General features: G+C 45.3%; 1 protein-coding gene across 3 annotated transcripts; it reads left to right on the forward strand.

Moving 5' to 3' along the window:
* Nucleotides 1–16,809, forward strand: LOC122577218 (homeobox protein abdominal-B-like). 3 transcript variants are annotated; one of them, XM_043748374.1, is made up of 4 exons: nucleotides 1–95; nucleotides 514–557; nucleotides 6,731–7,777; nucleotides 12,614–16,809. In XM_043748374.1, the coding sequence occupies exons 3-4, from the start codon at nucleotides 6,772–6,774 to the stop codon at nucleotides 13,099–13,101; spliced, it is 1,494 nt and encodes a 497-aa protein (XP_043604309.1). In that variant the 5' UTR covers nucleotides 1–95; nucleotides 514–557; nucleotides 6,731–6,771; the 3' UTR covers nucleotides 13,102–16,809. The 3 variants fall into 3 exon arrangements, with proteins under 3 accessions (XP_043604309.1, XP_043604307.1, XP_043604308.1); XM_043748372.1 differs by lacking the exons at nucleotides 1–95; nucleotides 514–557 and having other exon boundaries at nucleotides 4,481–7,777; XM_043748373.1 differs by lacking the exons at nucleotides 1–95; nucleotides 514–557 and having other exon boundaries at nucleotides 4,481–7,777; nucleotides 12,653–16,809.
* Nucleotides 16,810–21,799: the final 4,990 nt, after the last annotated feature.

The raw sequence follows: 21,799 nt of genomic DNA on the forward strand, positions 1-21,799 counted from the left end.
AGGCTGATGTTTTTCTTTGTAAACCTGTAAATAAAAGGCCTCAAAGTGTACGGCGCCGTGGAGAAGACGTTTCACCCGTTCGAGCTGTGCAGCAGGTCAGTCAAACTCTTCTGGAAGCGTCAATTGTTTCATATAATTTCGATCCTAACGGTAAACAGATGACTTATTGAAAGAAGGTTCTCTGGATTTAAAATATATATGTATACATCAAACGTAGTTACGTATAATACTTCGATAAAGTTGATCGAATTCCTCATTCGATTGCAGTTGTAAAATTTAGAAGCACGTGTTTGATTTAAATCGAGTCTACGATACTAGCCATAAAATCGTGAGATTGTCGCGAAATATTATTATTGAAATTTGCGAGAAGAAAGTGGCACAGATAACGCGTCTACGATGAAAGCAAGACATGTGGGAGTAACGTAACGTGGCAATCGATCCGAGAGACGCGATATCTATAAAACACTTTCGATTGGATGTGTCACCATTTCATGGTGTTTGCTAATGTTTCAGGCTTTCCCGCGTGTTCCAGCCGGGAACACTGGCCGGTATACAAGGTGAGTTGCGCACTCGTCTATTTCTCTTATATTTCCTTCTTTTCTTCTTGTTTAAATGAAACCATTACTCGCCCACGGTACGTTCGATGAACGTTTCAATTCTCTTAACACCGATCTCTAAAGTTCGTTTTATTGAATTTACGAACTCGTTGCACCTGGAAAATGTCCGATCGCAGTGACACTTGGCAATCGACTATAAAGCGATTTCTAAACGAAGCGACGAATACACTTGGATATTAAAAAGAAAGAGAATCGACGTGCGAAACGACGAAAACAAGCGAGGAACACGAAGAAAACAGCGATATCGTGAATTTTTAAAGCGGTACGATCACCTCCGACGTCTCGTTCGGACTAGACGAGTTAATTCGTTGCTTGTAGCCGACCTCGAAACCTCGAACTAAAAAGTCGACGATAACGTACTGTTTCCTAGGTACGTACTTGCCGTAAACAGAGGATTGTATACAACTGCGTCGCACTAAAAGCTACTAAACCGCGCATACTACCTATAAATGGGCGGGTTGCTATAAAGCCCATTCATGATCGCGTCGTCTGTACAACAAACGTCAGGTGGCTCGCGCCTCCCCCGCGATTTATCGCACTTCTATTCGAACGAGAGTCTCGTGCTTCCTATGTACTTCCTACGCAAGCACAATAACACACGACCCCGATATCGATGCAGACAGCGATTCAATATATTCTACTTCGAGCAGTACATTATTTAAGAATAAGCAAAGCAACGATATTATATGAAGGGAATTGATTTTGTTGGTAATCTTATAGAATGAGATTTGCTAACTGGCTAGTTTTGATAGCGAAAGCTTTAATTTTCCAATAGATATTAACGCAAGGGGAAGAATAAAATCCTAACTGCGTGACTTAATATTTAAAAATGTTTAGGAATAGTACGGACGATGTTGTTACAGAGAGTGGAAAAGTATCTTACATCTTTTTTCCGGAGTTTCATCCCTGTCTCTCTGAGATAATGGAATACTATGGAATAGGAAACAATGTAACACGAACTTAGGACGATGATATACAACTTATGTAGTTTACAATGTTCTTCTCTTGTTGCCATACTCGGTACAATTCTCAATGCTATTCTTTACACTACTTTAATCCGCTGTAATTCTCTTGTAACTCTGGAAATTGCTTAATAGTCATCTTTTTTGCCGTGTTTTCGTGTGCGAATAGCATGGACAATGTATAGTCAAACGCACCTTTCTTAATTACCCCTCCCCCCTGTCGTAAAGGACTACGGACCCGTCATATTGAGCTTATATTGTTCTTTTTCTCTAGGGTACATGAAGGTATACCCTAAGGTATAATTTCCCCAGAAATTTTACCCATGCGATACTGCATTTCAAATAATGCTTATTGTAAACGAGATTTCGTTCATAAATTTACTTCGGTGAAGCTTGGAAATGGATATAGCTTGGAAAGTAGAGATCCCGATTTTATGTATTATGCGAAAAGAAGAATAGAATCCTGATTACATAATTTAGAAAACTTGGAAAATTCTGATCCACAAGGATCATTCCTTTACGTAATCTTCTCGTAAAGTCCGTGCACCTGTCGTATATTTTTCTGTAGCGCGAGGCTGTCACCTTTTCGATATTTGACATTGATCGTTAGAGGCTTGTGGTTACGAGGTATGATCGTGACCATTTAGAAACGAAGTCAGCGTGAACATCATAGTCGTGCCGACGATGAAACTCAAAAGAGAAATTTATAGATTTCTCGCGAGTTATTGCACCAATAATAAACTCTCGCTAATGGATCAGTTACGTAACCGAAGGCTATCATCCATTTGTAGGTATGTATATCGGAGTCAAGTTCAATCACCTTTTAACGCCATCGTTTATTACTAGTTTCAAGTTCAATCTGTTCATAAATAGTCGGAAGAAACTTCTAATGTCAAGATTACTCACGTCCAGTATCTTATTCAAATATACTCATATGCCTTCTGTTGCACAACTTCAGTCGGGACGTTTTTATCTACATCTTTGTTGCTACGTAATGTTAAGGCCTTTCCCGTTCCGTCATTAAAAAATGCAAATCGTATAGTTTAGTAAACACAAAACGTCAATCCGTGGGAACTATCCAAATATAGGCTGTGCACAGTAAATCTGCATTTATTGCAATGAAATTTTAGTTTCCGCAAGGTCGGATTAACTCTTGCTCGTTGACTCTACCTGTTCAAACATGGACTATATGTATTCTAGTTACACGAACAATCTACTACTCGTTGGATTCAGATGGACGAATAGGTTCTAAAGTCCAAAGTCTTACTTGGCCGCAACTTAAAGAGGCTGGACAATAGACACCAGCGTTGTATAGATTTGCTGATATAAACCTAACGGGCGTTCGAATAATTTGATAATTTGTTTGCCGATTAAGAAGCATCCCACGTGGAGGCGCGATCTAGTGGCGCGCGAGCCTGATGGACAGATGGAAGGCGTATGTGCCACCGGAGTTGTTGTCAGACCGTTTTACTTTACTGCCCCATAAAAGTACCGAGATTTAGACTGCAATACTGCCATGACGTATTGTCGGCGCTTGTGTGCGTGTGCACGTACACGCGTCGTTACAACGTGTGCGTGGATTCACGCACCGTAGTGAGATCGTGGCGGTCGCGAGACATCATCCATTCCTCCTTTCGAGCGTGACGTCACGCGTGCAGAACAGCGGAAAACGGTCGAGGACTCGGTCATTCCGTCCGCGCGACTCCTTCGATCAATTCTCAGCGTGGTCGTGTCGAAGAACGTGGGCCAATTAGGATAATTATGTTCGCGCGTCTACGAGGATTCGCTGGACATTGATTTACCGATATAGAATTCCAACATATTACCATTATGGTATTTCTACTACTTTTCGCGTCTTATCGCGGTAATTCTGTTGTTGTTGTTGTTGTTGTTGAGTTTAGGTTCGATGGATCGAAAAATATAAGGTTTGAACCAAAATGAGTAGGTGCAGCGATTATTTGGAGTAAAAATCAAGACGATAGATAACTCGGGCGATTCGAACGATTACTCGGTGTTGAAGCGAAATGATTGTAAACAAATAATTTAACAACGATAACGGCTAGTCGTTATTCCGCGAGATAATGGGTATCGTAAAAGACGCAGTGTTCGATGACGGAAGTTGCCGAGGATCGACAAAAGTTGCGACCACGAACGACCGCGATATAAATATAGCAATCGAAGTAACGTTAGTCCTCGGAAATTGAATTATTTCGATTTAAGATATCGGACGGTAGCAAACGATCGAGGAAGAAAAAGATGAGACCTAATCCTTTGGCTAAGGACGAAATTTTACGAGCTGCCGTGTTTTATTTATTAAAAAAAAAAGCGGAAAGGCGCAGTAGACTAGCGACGCGAAAATTTTGATTCGCGGTAGCCCATGGGACGCGAAAATTGTAAGCAGGATAGGTGGAAGAAGCACCTGCTGTTCGACAATTGGATTACGAGCCGGTTCAAATCGTTCCTTTCGTTTTATTTTCGTCTCTCTCTTTGGCCAAGTGTCGTGTTCGCAGCGGAGGAAACGTTTGCAAGTGCGAAGAAAGAAGTCGCTCGCGCGATATCGAGATTTTCGTGAAGAGGCCCGCGTGTATACGTGTTTCGCTGCGTTTATGCAGGCACGATGATTCTCGCACGGTGCAGAGAAGGGAGAGAGGCAGATTAGAGTGCGATGGGCGAGGGTAGGAAAGGGGTTCGGGGCTAACGGCTTGGCAGAGCACGAAGTGGGAGGGGGAAGAGAGACGTGTCCGTCCAGGGTTTAGTTGTCAAACGTTCCGAGAGATCGCGCTCGTGTCGCGTTCAGCCCGTTTGCGCGTCGAGCCGCGGGCAGAGCTCTCAGTTGACGCTCAGTTCGGCTCAGCGAGGCCAGAGAGAAGAAAGAGAGTCTTTTCATGTGTGTAAACACCGCGCGTGTGTGTATCATCACAGTCTGCCACGGTTGCACGGCGATTGTGTGCCTCTCTACCTGAAATATCTAAAGCACCGCACGATACTTCTCCAGGGATCTGTTACCTGACTTTTCAGGACAGAGGGGGAAAGAAAAAGGAAAGAGCGCTGAGAGAGATACTCGGTCCGATCACGAACGTACCGTTTCTCCTGGCCGCGGTGATCCTTGACGCGAGTACGTCTACTGGTACTTCTGCGATTCCTGAATAGCGCGCCTCTCGCCTCGAGAACGGACGGATAGAAGGAGAAAACACGTCGAATCGAAATCGAAGGATACTTAAGGAGGATAGGGTGAAAAGGCGAGAACAAGTGACTGGTGGAGACGAAGTGCGCGCTGAAGTGGACGTCGCGTGTGTATTCGAAGAGAGTAATGAGCAGCGTGACAGTTTCCTTTGAGGAAGGAGACGGGACGACATGCAGCTCGAGCATGGTCCGGATCTGGACGACGATAGCAAGATCGGTCGACCAGTGAAAGAAACGTGCTCGTGCCGTACGGACGACGTGACGTGCTCGGTCCCGAGAAGACCACGATTGCCAAGTGTCCTGGTCGCGACATGTCTCAGTCGCGTACCGCTCGTTGATCGTTTCGAACATCAATCGTCACCGGTGACGTCCGGCGATCGCGAAATTACGTGGAACGCGCGAAACGAGATCGACTGATCGCAAAAAGGAGAGACCGAATTTTAATTAATTGCAGTTTCACGCCCACTACGCATATTGTTACGCGTTGATAAAATAATAAATCTACAACGACTTATATCGGCTAGATATTCCCGAACGATCGTTTCTAAAGGAGTGCTGTGTCATTTTTTGTTTTTGTTCGTTCCAACGTCGCGCGTGGCGCATCATCGTTGGACCTGATCATCGTCATCGTCATCGCTGTTCGATCGCTGGATCGTTTGAACATCGATACCGGAATTCGACCCGCTGACCGATCCTCATCGACGACGTTTCTGCACGTGGCTCGACCTGCTTGCCGCCCGCCCGTCAACCTCGATCAACCTCGGTCGTCGTCTTGGACGCGTTGTCGCGGTGGTGGTGGTGGTGGTGGTGGTGGTGCATGGACCTTTTCTCGACGGATTTGCTACGCATTTTATCGCGCCCCTGGGTGCCTCCTTCTCTGTCTATCCCTGTCTCGTTCCGTCCTCTTCTTTCCTTGCTCTCGCTCTCGCGCCTTCTCTTCGTCTCTCCTTCTCTCGGTTTCTCTCTTTCTGGATTAACGTGTGCCGTTTCCCTCCACCCCACGCTTACCTACCCCTCCACCTGTCTGCCGCGCCGCTGCACACCCTCTCTTCCCTCCGCCAACCCTACTCACACGATCACGTACACCCGTACAATTTTCCCTATCCCCACCTACCGCGCGCCTTCTCTACCTTCCGCACGCGTTTTCTTTATTTATTCCGCGATTCCGCGGGGCAACGCAACGCTTCGCACACGATGAAACGCGCGGCTCTTCCGTCCTCGCCTTTTTGAAATCGTCGTCTCGCGTGCCGAATTCGTGCACGGCACTCGCCGCGGTATTTCCAACTGGTCTCGCTGCCTGACCATTCGTTGCATTTGTTGCCGATTTCGTCGGCCACGCTCGACGAGACCGTCTCGTAAAATCGACGCGAATAACTACCGCTCTGCTGCTTCTCTCGCTCCCCCACCTGCCCACGTCGCCGTCATTCTCGCGGCCTCTGCCGTTTTCTTCTCTTTCCTCCCCTCGTTCGCCTCCTACTCCTCTTCCTCCCCCTTCTCCCCTCTGCTTCCTCTACCTGCTGCTCTTTCATCGCGTACGGTGTCTCGTTTTGTCGGACTAACGTTACTCGCGACGTTACATCGGCTCGCTCGTGTCCGTCCTTGGATCGCATATGCACGTCGTAAACGCAACCGCGTGAAACGACGATGCGATCGCGTTTGCCGGTCGACTGGTGAAAAATCGATCCGGTATTCCCGCGCTTGGTCTGCCGCTGCCACCGTCTCCCGAACAACGCCGACGATCGCGGCCGGATCGGCGACGGAATCGGCCGCGTCGCGACCCTCGTTCCACGTCGACATCGCCACCGTCCCGGGCGTCGTCGTTATAACACCGGCAATCACCTGTCATCATCTGCACCATCGCCGATCACGTGGCTTGCTCGACGGCGACGCTGTACGACAATGTTCACGCCGCGCCGCTGTGCGGCTCCGGCGTGGGCCACCCTGGCTCCGTCACGCCGATGGGGTCAGCCACCGGAGCGGGGAATTCCACCGGGGTAACCTGGTGGGCCATGATGAACGGTTCCCTCTACGAGGACAGCCCGCCACCGGTCCCGCCAACAGCCTCGAGCCTCGTATCGATCCAGCAACAACAGCAAGCAACATCGACACCGGCTTCCCATCAGCAAGCCACTACACCGACCTCACCAGCTGCACCGGCTTCCTCGGCTACGAGCGCGCCTTCGGCGCCCACAGCCAGCGCCAGCTCGACATCGCCGAGCGCCTCCTCGGTGGCGAGCAACAGCGCGCCAGGCCCGCTCCATATACCCGCCAAGAGGCTGACCGCCACACCAGCCGCTTCCTCTTACGGCGAAGTCGGCTGCGTCGAGTCCACCGCCGCGCCCGCCGCTGGACCAGCGGGTGTCATTCGTCATTCCCATTCGTCCTCGGCTGGCTCCCAAGGAGGTTGGAGTTACAGTCCCCATCATCCCCAGGACTCTCATTATTCGTCTGCCGCGGCCGCGGCTGACTCCCTCAATCATCACCAAACCTACGGGGGTAACAATCCCCCGACCTATTACAATCTGGCGGCCGACCCTACCTCCACTTCCGGATCCTCCAGGGACAACCGGAAAGCCAGCACGCTCAGCTTCTGGTCGCCAGCCGCGGCGACAGCGGGTTCCGCCGCCACCGCCGGCTCCACTTCCGACTACAAGTCTTATAACTCGGCCGGTGTCGCGACCACCAGCTCCTCGACCGGGGCTGGTTCTTCCTCCGCGGCAACGGGTGCCACAGATCCGGCCGTTTCTTCCTGTCATCAGAGCTTCTCTCAGAGCTGGTGCAATTACGCGCCGTACACCACGGCTAGGCATCACCATCCGGTCGACACGGCTGGCCATCATCATCCTCACTCGCAAGCCGGTGTCCCGTATTTGGCGCCGTCCGCGGCAGACGACCGAGGAAGGGTCACTGCCGCGATGGTAGCCGCGGAAGGCGCTTTCCCTCATGACGGATACGGCGGCCTTAGGAATTACGGGGCGCCCGAACCTGTTACCTCCAGTCCGTACCCACCTCCAGGTAAGCATCGACTCTGCCTTCTTTTTCATCTTTAATGTACCTTGTTTCCTTCCAGTAGGATCTGCCACTAAGGTAACGTATACGCGTGTACGTTCTACATACGCGGGAGACTTTACTTTCCATTCGATAGAATAGGTTCTAGCGTAACTCGTGAACCGCGCAAAATTTGTTTGCTCGTAAACGCAAGGTCATCCGCTGTACGTGCTCCGGCGAGTCCGCAGGGAAACGAAACGTCGTCCAAAAGTCACGAGATCGTGCTTCGAATCTCCTCTAGCTCGGCCTTGAAACGAGTCAGCGAGAAAGAGCGAGAGAGCGAGAGAGAGAGAGAGGGGGGGGGGAAACAAAAAGAGGAAGATCAAGAGGGATGTACAGAAGATTTAAATGGTCGAAATTCGCGAAGATCCTGACCTGTCACACTAGCGATTCAGTCATCGTTCATTCACGTATTTGGTCATTCTCTTTTGTCCCCACTCGACGTCCTTTCCTCGGGATCCTGGAACCCATGAAACGTCGCATGAGCAACAACGAACCACGGCAGGTTTATTGGCGGCCGTAACTCGTAAACTCTGGCGTGCGCCTCCGATCAGCTGATCCGTTCCATGACCCGTGCAGCCGTTCATTCTTCTCCTACTAACGGCCATTCTCGCTTTCCTTCGTGCAAACGCTGTCGCCAATTTCTTCTCGCGTATCCATCCATCTTTCAGTTCGCCCCTGTTTCAGTTTTTACTTCAGTTTCGATACTTTTTACCCGTTGTACATCTACAGGACGTCCGCAGGTCTTTGCTCGGCTACTTGCATAACCAGTCAGAACACTGTCGGCGTTGAAAACATATGCAAACGTACTGCTGACATATTCAATGCCACGACCGAATCGTATTTTCCTTGTCGCCAAAGAGTCGTAGCAGAACGAAAAGATTGGCTCGGTTTAAAGCTACGGGCTGGAGATTTTGCCGAGCTGATCGGCAATAGGATATTACAGAGGTCGGTGGAATGTACGCGCGTCGCTCTTCGAAATCGTAAAGAATAGGAAAATACGAGACACGGTAGTTGCTCATACGGGCAAGCTCGGCCCGATAAACGAGATAACGTTCGCGTGATCCTCTCGACTCTCGGCCCCGAAGTTAATCGTATGCGTGGTAGGGAGGTGCACGCGCAGGCGTGCGATCCATACAAAGTAACAGAATACGAGCGCCGCGTATAGTTTAACCGTCCCCCAATAGATGGCAGCTCCATTATCTTTGTTCGTCTGTCTGGTATACGAGAACGCGTCGTCGCGGCATCGTCTCCAACGTAGCTTTTCCTGAATGCTTCCGACCAAACGCGGTTTTCGGACAAGTCGCGCAGACCACGACAGCTGCCGCTGTTCACGATCCACCGTTCGCAACCGATCAGATAACATCTTCCTGGTTGGGTAACGTTATCTTCATAAGAAGACCGGTTGCAACGAAACGACGTGCCCTCGTCGTTTAAAAGCCACTTCGCAACTTTAAACGACGTCCTATGTTTCGCTTTTTAATTTATCGCGCGCTTTCCGATCCTCTTGCTCGTGTCTAATTAGGGATATTTCAAGTTACGATCTGATCGCGCGAGCCATCATTAATCGTACACCGTCCTCGATGTTTTATCTTTCCAGTTTCTATTCAGTTAATTTCTGATCGAAAACTCGATTCCTCCTCCTTCCAAATTAACACTTTGTCTTTCGCGTTAAACCGTTCTGGTAAATTCATTACGATAGACAGTCGTATCTAGATGATCAGAGAGGGAGGCAAGCTTTCGTCGCGTTGATATCAGCAAATCGTGGACAGTGGTTGTCTCGAGGGTTGGCGCGATAACCGTAACACGCTCGTTGCTGGCAGCGCGCCTGCCGTAAATCGATACGTCATTTATCCCGCAGTTCCGTGTGCCCCTTTGCACGTCCCTGCTGTGCATTCACATTCGTAAGAATTCCGACCTTCGTTAGGACGATCGACATATTCCAACATTTTATTGGACGATACATTTTTTTCTCTCGCTTGTGCAATCAGGCTCGCGAAACAAAACGAAGGAAAGCAAAAGTACATTGAACGTAACACGAGAAAACGGGTCGAGACGGGATGAACTAGCATCGGGGAACGACAGATAGAAACTACGGGGTGTGGGAAAATAAGAATTAGGACGGGAGAAACGTGTATAGAAGAGGATAGGCGGATGACTGGAGGGAGGATATTACGCGTTCTAATAAGATAGGAAGAAAAGACGTAACTCGGATCAGCTCCCGAATCCTCTATAAAAAAAAAAAAAGAGAATGTTTGGTACATTTTTCCCGATCTTGCTATGTTTCAATCAACCGTTTACAGTAAGACATTTGTAAAGTTATGGCCGAGGAGAAGGATGGAAGATTTTCTCAAAAAACGATAACAAAGAGCAAAGTCTTTAAGTTGGACCGCCTCGCGTTAAAATTTATTCGTCTCTCGACGATCGCGCTATTTCCGTTGTAAATAAACTCACCTATTTTCGGTTGCTTTAATAAAATTCCTCGTTGGAGCGTGTTTGTTAGGAAATAACAATCCCGAGGAGGACATAGGAGCGTTTTGAGAATCGAGACACGGTTGTGAATAACGTCGATGGGATTCAACAAGGGGAATAGCAGGTGGGAAAGTGCAATTTAGTTGCGCTCACGAGCGTGTAACGTTGCCAGGCTCACGAGGCTGTTGCATTCGTAGCTTTGCAACGATTACTCGCCATCGTTGTCCGTACTTGGGTTAAAGATAGACGGACAGGCCGACCGCTTTCGTAATCCCTTCGTTTCATGCACGCTACGTTCGAGTATTGGGCGACCTCTTCCAAAAACACGTTATTTATATCTCACCTTTACTACGCATCTAATTTAAAAGGACTTTTAACATCGGCAATCTTTTTTTTTTTATAATAGTTCTATGTCGAAGAACAAGAATGATAAGACAATGTTTTGATCGTACAGTATCTTTCGTATCGCGAATCAAGAAAGACGGAACATATAATACAAATGAGATCAACCTCTCGCGACCGTAAATAAATTTTTAGATTGCATTGACTTATTACTTTCGACTGAAACACAACATATCCGAATTTATTGTCGTAAAATTGAAAAAGAAAAAATTATTTACGATAGGAACGAAACTCTTTTTTTAAAAATTGAGATTTATCGTCGATTCCTTGAAATCGTTAGAGTCATTGTTATCGTCGTCGAACGTTTTTTAATTAGCAAATAGAAAAATCCGCGAGGCAAACTATCGCGCGACTCGTGCACGGTCTCGAACCACCGCTGCACCGGCTACAACGAAAAATGTACTAACAGTATCGTGTTTCGCGTTTCCATTTCATGTTTTCCGCCCGGTTAGTATGCCCGGTCCAATTATATCGGCTCCTCGGCCCGTCGCGTCGCGTCGCGTCGCGGCGAACCCTTTGCGTAAGTATGTGCCTCACGTATTTACACGATACACGCATTCGTCAAACGCGCGCTGTAGCGCCAGGAAACGCTTTGGGTGTGAGTTTCACGATTTCCTGACCTCGCATCCTCCTAACCAGCGAAATTTCAATTAAAGAAGCTTCGTCATTTCAACGATCCTTTTACCTCTCGCAATTATTACATTTGTTATGTCGATATTCATATGAATTTGAAATCACAATTTTCTTTCTTCTTCCGTTTTCGATATTTTAAAAATCGAATTAGCGTCACTTCCGCGTTTACGGCGCTGTACTCAGAAACCAGTTTGAAACTCTTATCCAGTAAATGCAATTATTAACCTCTCACGGAAAATTTAATATCGACTATAACTGTACCAGTTTTCCCTCTACTCGACCGGAGCACGATCGCGAGGAGATAATTTTAAATTAATTAACCCCTTCGAGACCATTGGAAAAATACGTACCGACGCGAACTTTAGCTTAGTTCTTCCCGAATAAGTTGTTTATGACCGCTATTCGAGACGTAGTTCGCGTAGATAGCGTCAGGTTCATAACATAACGTGAAAAATTGTGTAAACAGTGTGTGCCATAAAAGACACATTGGGTTATATATCCCAATTTCAAAAATATGCTTAGCCTTGCCTTTTTTGACCGCCCAACGTACTACATTAAATATTATTATATCGCGTTTGTTATTGGTTATTGACGGGAAAGAGGTTCGTTTCGAAAGGGTTAATTCTAAAGGCTTATATAAATATCAATAGATAATATCAACTCACGATATTGGAATATACATACGTTAATTAATACGATCACTCGAGTATTACGCTTATCGATTTAAATGAGACTTTTTTTTTCTCCCTTTTATTATTAACGTATTAACGTTAGTTAGCAGGATATGTTCTCGTATTCAGGGTACTAATTCCAAATAGTAAAAACGGTAGATCTATTCATTTGATGAGAAATCGGGAGACGATATTAGAGTATCGATCGGTCTGTTTCGTCCGTGTTTATAACACGTAACTAGTGTCAACAGGGATTTCGTTCGGAACAAAGACTAACGGTATTATATAGTTACGCGCCGATACGTCGACTAACGAACCGACGTATTTGCTCTCGTTTCTGTCGGCTTGTACGGATCTAATAATTCCACGAGCCGCAGAAAAAGGGAACGGGTATGGCCATTCTCTTTGTCCGAGGCACACTGGGACGCAAGATCGAGAATACGGTAGTTGCTATCGAGTAGCAACGGATCAAGTGGAGGATATATCAATCTAATATAAATGTATTATTACGAAAATTTAATTACTTTCGATGAGCGCAATGTCAATATCGAAGCAAATTTATTCATCAGCTATATTCCTAGCTAGCAACTAGGTTGTTTGTTACCGGCAAACTAATTGTGTTAAGTGATGTGGGGTTCCTCCCCATCTTCGTTGTTTCCCGCAGGTTCCCTGGCGGGAGTCGGCGTCGGTGTCGGCGTACCCGGGATGGGCGTTGGTTGCGGAAGCTCGAACCCTCTGGAATGGACCGGTCAAGTGACGGTGCGAAAGAAACGCAAGCCGTACTCCAAGTTCCAGACGCTCGAGCTTGAAAAGGAGTTCCTGTTCAACGCGTACGTGTCGAAGCAGAAGCGATGGGAGCTCGCGCGCAACCTAAATCTAACCGAGCGACAGGTGAAGATTTGGTTCCAGAATCGACGAATGAAGAACAAAAAGAACAGTCAACGGCAGTCGCAGCAGCAGAACAACAACAACAACAGTAGCGCCAACAACGCGAATCATCACGCGGCGACCGGTAGCCACCACCATCCGAGCGCCGCGCATGCGCCACCCTCGAGTCACCACGTGGTCGCGCAGGCGCACCACGCAAACGGTTCCGCGAAGCATCATCAGTGACCCGTGGCCTTCTCTGGGGTCGTCTTCGGCCATCATCATCATAGCCATGGCTCAACGAACGGTTGTGTCGGAAATGGGACTGGAACCGCGACCGGGACCACGACCGGGACCGGAACCGGGACTGGAAACGGCACTGGTCATTCCGGCGGCCACGCGAGTCTGGTTACAGGTCACAGCCACACGCTTCACGCGCCCCAACCTCAAACGCCTCTGCCGACCCACGCCGCCGGTGCCTCCAACACCGTCACGCCCCCCACCGCTGTCGTTCATCCTCACATTCACGCACATGCTCATCATCATCAGTTGGCGCACGTGGGTCAGCAGTATCCTGCGCTTCTTCATCAGACGCCTCATGGCCTGGCTGCCTGAACGCGAGATCCTTCAGGTTTTGACGCCCCAGAGAAATCGTGGACGAGTCGTGCCATCCTACACGGCTCGACCTTGCAACGCAACTTCTCATCACCGTCGTCGTCGTCGTCGTCGTCGTCGTCGTCGTCGTCGTCGTCGTCGTCGTCGTCGTCGTCACTGGAAATCGGCATCCACGACAACGTCGGATAGATAGATATGTACCCGCACACTTATCAAACTTCGTTCAGCAGCTATTCAAAGACTGCCTACCACTTGTAAGGGAAGATAATGTTTCGCGAGTAGTATATTATTATTATAATATTATTTTATTATTATTATTATTATTATTAATATTATTATTGTCGATCATCGTCATCTTTATCGTCACCCATGTTTATTATCCAACGAAAGGAATACTGTTGTATAAAAGAGCATGACTACCTACGGCGTCCTTGAAACGTCAACCATCAGACTCTTTTCCCGCGTGTCGATATCAGGTGTCGGTCTTCTTCAAATAGCGCGCATTACCATATGCGGCACCAAGCAATCTGTCCAATTCGTAATTCGGTAGTACTTGCTCCAGTTATATATATATTATATATATAGTAAAGCAAATTAGTGTCACTTAGTGTCTGTCCTTGCCCATCTCATCGACCTTTATCCCTAACTGGATGAACACCTTCTGTCCTCCTTACTCCCAAGCTCCTGCTCTTTCAACACCGGTCTGTACCACTTGGTCGAAACTCTCGATCGTACGTTTGCTTTGTCTTGTACTGTTCAGCTCGCGCGGCCCATCGGGAACGATTTAAAGAGAACATCGATCGGTGACAATTACGCAAGCACGGTTCGAGAAACGACGACATTGGATCTCACGGTTACGACACTGCGATTCGCCTGGGATCACAGCTGGGAAAGATCTCCTGCTAGGGGTAAGTCTATCGAAAGATGTATCGAAAGGTGTATCGAAGCGGAAGAAGAAGCGCGATCTTTAAAAATTCGATCGATAGCGTACGTTTCGAATTATCGGATATAGAGAGGCTGGCGGTGTTGTTAAGAAATTGGAATATCTCGTTTTGTTAAATCTTACATTTATTCGTTCGACACGTGAAACGTTGATCGCTCGGTGTACTTTGTCGTTTCATGGGATCCAATGCGCTTTTCTTTTTCGACATTTCAGCCGAACAGTGGGACGTAGGCCGATTTCCGATTCTGTACTATCCCGATAAAGATTAGCGAATTCGATTTGCGCATGTTCGTTCGATCGCTGACGACTTGCAACAGGGTGAAACGATTTAGATCTGAACTTTAGATCTTTGTAGATAACTTGTGTACTTCCTGTTCGTTTCATCCTGCGGGAGGCCATCAGCTAGGAAATCGTTAATAGAAATCAGAAAGATCAAAGTGAGAAATTAAGACTGGGCCCGTTCGTAGTTCTCGATGCAGCGACTTGCGAGGACGAAAGTGACGGAGGTCACCGGCCATCTCGCAAACAATTTGGTCGAGGATGCGTCTGAGGCGGACCTAGTCCAAAGCAACCATGCGTTCGAAGAATTAGTCTAATTATGTCCAGAGTGTTGTATTCGCCTACCAAGGAAACTAGTACCTATAATTCTTATATTATATGTAAAAAAAATCGACTTAGATTTAAAGGCATACCTAGTGGACTGTGAAGTGGTCGGGAGTACTATTCCGAGACTGAGTTTAGGATATCCGTTGTGGAACGAGCGGTACGCCAATGAGTCCTCACGATTGACAAGAAATCGTGGTGTTCGATCGATGGTAAATTTCCATTTCTCCCAAGGAAAGGGATCGTACGATTGAACAATGTTTTCATCGAGACAAAAGGAATTTGTTTGTTAGTCATTTCGATATTATTTATTTGTTGAATGCGAAATTACTGTTTTGTTTAGAAAAATTCCAGAGTTCTCATAAATATACATCTATATATAATACATCTATCGAAGAATCAATTAATCAAAAGTCCAAATTTAAACAATTTCCTCATCGAGCTGTTCGAAATAATATTCGTCCTTGTATCTACGTAGCTATCGTAACTCGGCAACGAACTTCAATTCTCCAAGACCGTGGATTTATTGAACGTTCGAAAAGTTCACGACACCGAAGAAAATTCAACGTGGAAAAGCTAGCGTGCCAGGTGCCGAAATTCCTCTTTCCAGATTCGAGGACGGATGTTATCTCGGCCAGCCGAATGGAAAGGGAGACGAGCGAACCGAACGGGCCAACCAACGAAGTCCTAAACGCGGTCTTTAACTATAAGAGCGAAGAAGACGAAGGGTTTACCCTTTAATTGGTACGTCAGCGAGTAAGTAGGTAATTTAATCGGATGTTAAATGAAAATAAATATCCCAATGGATCTCTATTCTCTAAGGTGCAACATTATCTAAGTTATAAGGGCCGCTGAATGAGTGTGCATGCATGCCTACGGTATATTACATACACATACACGCGTATTTTCTGAATGTTTTGTGCGAGTGTGCGAGCGTGTTCACGCGCCTACATCCCTATATACACTTGTGTGCGAGTGTATGTGCGTCTGTGTGTGTGTGTGAGCGAGCGAGCGAGCGAGCGAGTGAGTGAGTGAGCGAGTATGTGTGTATATGTGTATGCATGTGCAGCGTATGACGAGACCGACGAAACGTAAGCGCGGGCTTCACATCGAAGAGAAAAATCGATAAAGAGAAAGTAGGACCGGGGAGCATCGGAATTTCTTTAAAAGTGTAGAAGCGCGCGCGCGCGTGTCGTGTACTTGCGAGCGTGTAGAGAGGGAGAGCGTGAGCGCGGCGCGTGAGTGGAATGTGTGCGAGAGAAGAGAACGACGGGACGCAGAGCGATAGAGATTGAGAGGAAGAGAAGATGCAGAGAGCGGTAATGTGAAAAACAACGTAATAAATAACGATAAATAGAAGCGTGTCGCGAAGAGGATGGAAGCAACGAAGCAGCGAAAAGTATGTATTGTAATAATTAGAGTAACTTTTAAACGAGAGAAAAAATGGAGAAACGGAATGTACTTACACACACAGAGACATACGTCTGCGTACGGAAATACACGCGAAACACATCGTGAGATTGGATCTTGGATAGATGATATATAGATTCCGCCGCAACTACTATTAGTACATTAATTATGTAACGACGAATAAAGTATTGAATACACGAGTATAGGTAAGTTGGAAATAGAGATGCGAAAACGAGGCGAGCAGAGATCGTATAAGAAAAAGAAAAAGAAAAGAAGACAGAACAGGAAAATTTCGCAGGGGTCGACGTCAAGGTCAATATATTGCAGTCGGCGCACCATTCGGATTTCAACGTGAATTATTGCTTGTAACTAGTTGCTAATTGTTTTCCCGCTGACGATCTTCAACGCGATTATTACGATTATTATTATTATTATTATTATTATTATTATTATCATTATTATATCATTATTATTATATTATATTAATTATATTAATTATTATTATTGTGAGCGTCACGTTAATATTATGTTATTGTTTTTATTGTGTGTTGTTTTGTATGTACCTATCAGCCAATTACGATCATGATATTATTATCAGAAAATGGTGACGAAACGAATGGGCCTACAGGTATACATGTACGCGGAAGCGCACAGCTCGACAAGTATACAGAGGAACACGGTTTTATTGAATCCGATTAATTTTCATTTTCTGCGGGACGATCCTCGAATCTGTATCGAATAGGCTACTTCGATTGACGAAACAGTCGATATTCCGATTTTTCGATTACATTTCCCAATTATTTCCCCCGCCCCGCCCCCCCCCCCTGTTATGTTTTATGTTACCTTTTTTCAAATTTTTCCTTTTTGCTCAAACCCGCCACGGGAAGGTTTATATTAAATTTGACTTGTTTCGGAAGCTTTAAGACGCGTTTGAACGAGAATCGACGAGCTTTCCATCGAATTCCTATCCGAATATCTTCGGGAAAGCATTTTTGCGAGAACGATCAGCGAGGATGTTTCAATGGAGACAATTTGTTAAGTTCTCGAGTAATCGAGGAGATAGGATGAGACGGAGCGAGAGAGAAAAGAAGAGGAGAGAATGAGAAAGTGTGTGTGTGTGTGTGTTTGTGTGCGCGAGAATGAAACGCCAGGCAATCTCGTTTGTTCGAAGGGAAAAAAGAGGAAGAAAATGTTATACATTGCGAGAACGCGAATTTATTTTTTTTATATTCAAGTTACTAAATGAAAAAAAAAAAAAAACGAAAAGAAGCGACAAATTGTTCTTGTGTTATTACGTTTCTTTTTTTTTTTATATTGACATCTAAGTGATCAAGTCACATTTATAATTTCTGCTGGATGAAAGGAAATGTGAAGAGAATTATAATTATATTATTGTTTCATGCTCAATATTGTTACATTTACTCGATCAACGAATGCCGGACCTTGAACACGAAAAATCATCGTCCTTCCACTTCTACCATTGTAACTTTACGAAGCTCATTTACATATTCCGCGTTTACTCTGTATATCTGTCACGAACCCTCACCAACTCCTAATTATTAAGTGATTCATCCTCCGTTGCATATTTCTTAACGGCGTGTTCTCATGAATTCCTGGTATAAAATAACAAGCAACACTCTACAGAGACTTTGTTTACTTTGCAAAGCTCGCGAGAATTCATGGCTCAAATAATGTTGGAACGTACATGATTCGCGACGTACTGGTAACGTTTGCGGTCGTTTGTGCCTGTAATCGACCAGTACGATAACGAGCTGTTCGCTGTGAGGTAAGTAATATCGAGTCGGAGTTGGGATATGCGTGTTCTATTCTTCCTTTTATGCTTGCGATTTGACACGTGTTCTGTATAACTATGCCCGTACACGTGCCGATCGTTAATCAATACAAAGGCATACGTTCTCGATAAAGATTAACATATTCTGCGGTGAAAAGCAAAACGAACGAACCGCGTTCCATATAATTAGAACATACGTGTCGCTTTATTTCGCGTTGAAGTCCATGTAATCGTCCGTTGGTATTATTTTAGCCATGATAGTCGAGCCGTACGAAGTTCTCCGGGGGAATTGTTTCGATACTTTTAGGAAGAACGAGTTTCGTTAGACAGAAGATACAAATGTTCGCCCCTCGTGATCGAATCTGTCTGGTTTTAGTTGTATTTGTACGATATTAATTATGGTCGTAAGTGAGATATTATACGCTACTTGTAAATAAAAACACAAGATTTATCCTGTATTGAAGTGCAATAATAAAAACATGTTTAATTAGTGCCAAAGTAATTGCAGAGATAAGAAGATAACACACGATCTCCTACTGCGGTCGGAATCTCGTGGCTTCCGCCGAGGAAACGGCGAACCAAGTACCTTTATAAAGTACGCCACTTTATCGCGCGAGTAACGGGAAAAGATAAACGGTTTTCCATGGAACTTCAGCCACTCCGGCGTACGTACGTAATTTCAAAAGTTTAATCATGCCCCGATCTTAAGCGACGATTTGGCAATCATCGTATATTTAAACGAAAGTTGTAAAAATACGCCGTGTCAGAGCAGGGACGCGAGGAAAGTTTTTAAATCACGCTTAATGTCATGATCGACTGTGAGTTTGCTCTTAAATCGAACCTGTTCTCCTTCGGTATCGTATCAATGCAAATGCATGTTAATTAACCGGTTACTATGAGCCGATGTATTTACCGTCATTCATAATAAACTGAAAAGTACCTACTACGCTATTCGCGTGACATTTGATTCACCGACTGCTCGAGCATAAGCGAGCATGTTGGATCTTATTGAAAATTCATAGATTAATATCGTATCGCGTCTTGCTTACTATTCTGGTCGTTTAAACGTACGTAAGTTAAACGTATGAGGAATGTAACGATAAACGTATCGATAAATTTCTTTTTATTTCTCAATCTAATCGGTCTTAAATGATAAATCTTTCTACAGCGGAGGAAACTGAGACCACCAGCTCGCACTAAGTAGGTATAAATTAACTTTTTTATAATGCTAACACGATCGACAATATCATATACATGTAGATGTCTCTCTATAAATTAATTAATTAATTAGTAAAGTGTAAAATGAAAAGAATAGAACGAATGGTGGTGGGTATAAAGGTGGAGACGAGGTATTACGGAAGAAAAAAGCGTGGAACCGCATGCTAGAAACTTCGACATGGTGCCTGGGTCAAATGACCAACTTTCTATCGATAAAAAAAATTGACCGGTCTCTGTTTGTGTTATTGCTTTCTACAGGAACGGCGCAGCCCTTGAACATCCGGACGGGGAAGCAAAAAAAAAAATTGGAAACTTCTTCCCCAACTTTCTAACCCGCTTTTGGTTTCACCTACATCTTCAGTTCTGCAAAACGCTTTCCTCGATCACCATGCGACTTTCGAATCTAGTCACGCGATACAAAACGTTCCTATTCTGTATAGAAAATTAGCGAGGATAGTTAGGTTCATTAGAATCCAATCTTACGAATTTCGTGTTTGTCAGTTTAAACATGTACTTTGTTGACACGTACAGAAAAATTGGTGCATTGGTGTTTGTGAAAATTACGTCAGATAATTATGCGAGGTGTTTAACAATCAGTGCGATGAAGACACGAAACATTAGAGTAGTATGTACCTGGTGTGCTGCGGTGTAGGTGAATTTGTTGCTTTAATAGATTTTATATTTAATCCGAAAGCAGGAAGTTATTAAATTGTTATTTCGTCAACGTAGTCACAGTCAACTATCGAACGATATTAAACGCGTACAGTGCACACACGTGCAGAAACATTGAACCAGAGTAACGGAAGGTCTAATAACGAGGACTGATTGAGTAGGTGTAATTTGTAGGACGATATTTCACGATTACCACTCCCACGTTGATATGCAAGTAAGTCTTAAAATCTCATATGCGCTCTTACATAACCCACTTCTCTCTCGAATCCAATATATCTAGAATTCCTATAATATATTGTTTCTATAAAGCCACTCAACTGACTTTATCCGTGAACAATTTTCGAAATTAGATATTCCAAGCTCTCTTGCGTTAGAGGTATCGTGTAAATTTTGTTGGCCTTGAAATATTCGGAACGATGTTTAAACAGCCATGTAATGTAAAAAATAATCTCTTGCGAAAACGTAACCGATAATTACGAGAAAAATACCTTGGTGCAAAGTTCTCACATTTTTGTCGCAATGCATACACGTCATCCGGCACGCGAAATGCATGCGAAGGACACCATAACCTTCTTATCTGGCTGTCGTAACGGAGGTCGATTGTTCGCCTCGTTATTCGAAATGAGGAACGTTCAAGCAGAACGTAATGCCTTCTTAGCGCAACTTTTGTGGAAAATATCACGTCAGAGAGCAGGCAATCGGCAACGCCGACCGTAACAATTTATTTCCAACGGCGAAAGATGCAAAAATACGATCTTGCTCGATTGCTTCGTATCGAAATACAAAATGGCGCTGTTTCCAGAAAACTATAGGATTACGCATCGAGCTTTACCGCAAGATTCCATATTATTATATTCCTCTGAAATTTCATCGCGAGCACAATCAGGCGGTTGCGGGATGAAAGTCGATCTCCTTGCCAGTGTAAGTCGTTAATGTCGAGGGAAGAAATGGTTCATCGTCTCCACGGCTATATTTCAACGAAATAAAAATTTGGAATCGGCGAGTCGGCGGGATTGGAATCTGCAACATTGTGCGGAAAATGACCAAGAAGAGGCGTTCGGCCGGCGGACTAATAAAAGGTTGACCAAACGTCCTTCTCAGGCGGAATGGAGGAGCCAGTTTTTCGAGGCAACGAAGACACCCGCCCACCGTGTTCCACCTATTCGACTCGAACTCGCCACGACCGCCGGCACCGGGTATCTTCCAGTCGAAGACGAACGCCCACTCATTCGTATGATCACTGCGAATTTTATTCTTCTTCTCGAATTGAATTTCATATAAGGATAGTTGGCCCCTCGAGGGTTGCTTGCGTAGAAACGATAGAAAAGTATTGTTCGTTTTTACGGAATATTTGAATATCATATCGGTCTGAACAAAATATTCAAGATGGAAGTCAACGTCGAACCGAGAAAGAGATACGTACCTTATGTACCCACTGTAACTTTTCTACATTATTCGATATTACTTACTTTGGACAAACTTTTTTACGATAGTAATAAATCGATGTTCGTTATAATTATGAAAAGTTTCGCGGGACGAACAAGACGAAAGCCGGTTAACCCAGAAACGATCGAACGCGAGATTGATATTAATTTAACGAATGAGCGACAAAAGGACACGATAACGAAAGGGATGAAATATCGTTATCGCCTCGCGGCTGGAGGCAATAACGTCAGAGAGGAGTTTCATTT

This window comes from Bombus pyrosoma, linkage group LG18, assembly GCF_014825855.1.
Source record: "Bombus pyrosoma isolate SC7728 linkage group LG18, ASM1482585v1, whole genome shotgun sequence".
NCBI lineage: Eukaryota > Metazoa > Arthropoda > Insecta > Hymenoptera > Apidae > Bombus > Bombus pyrosoma.

Coding starts and splice junctions, on each gene's coding strand:
- LOC122577218 (XM_043748372.1), top strand. CDS start 6,721: ATGGGGTCAGCCACCGGAGCGGGGAATTCCACCGGGGTAACCTGGTGG. Junction 7,778..12,613: donor CAGTCCGTACCCACCTCCAG/GTAAGCATCGAC, acceptor AATTGTGTTAAG/TGATGTGGGGTTCCTCCCCA.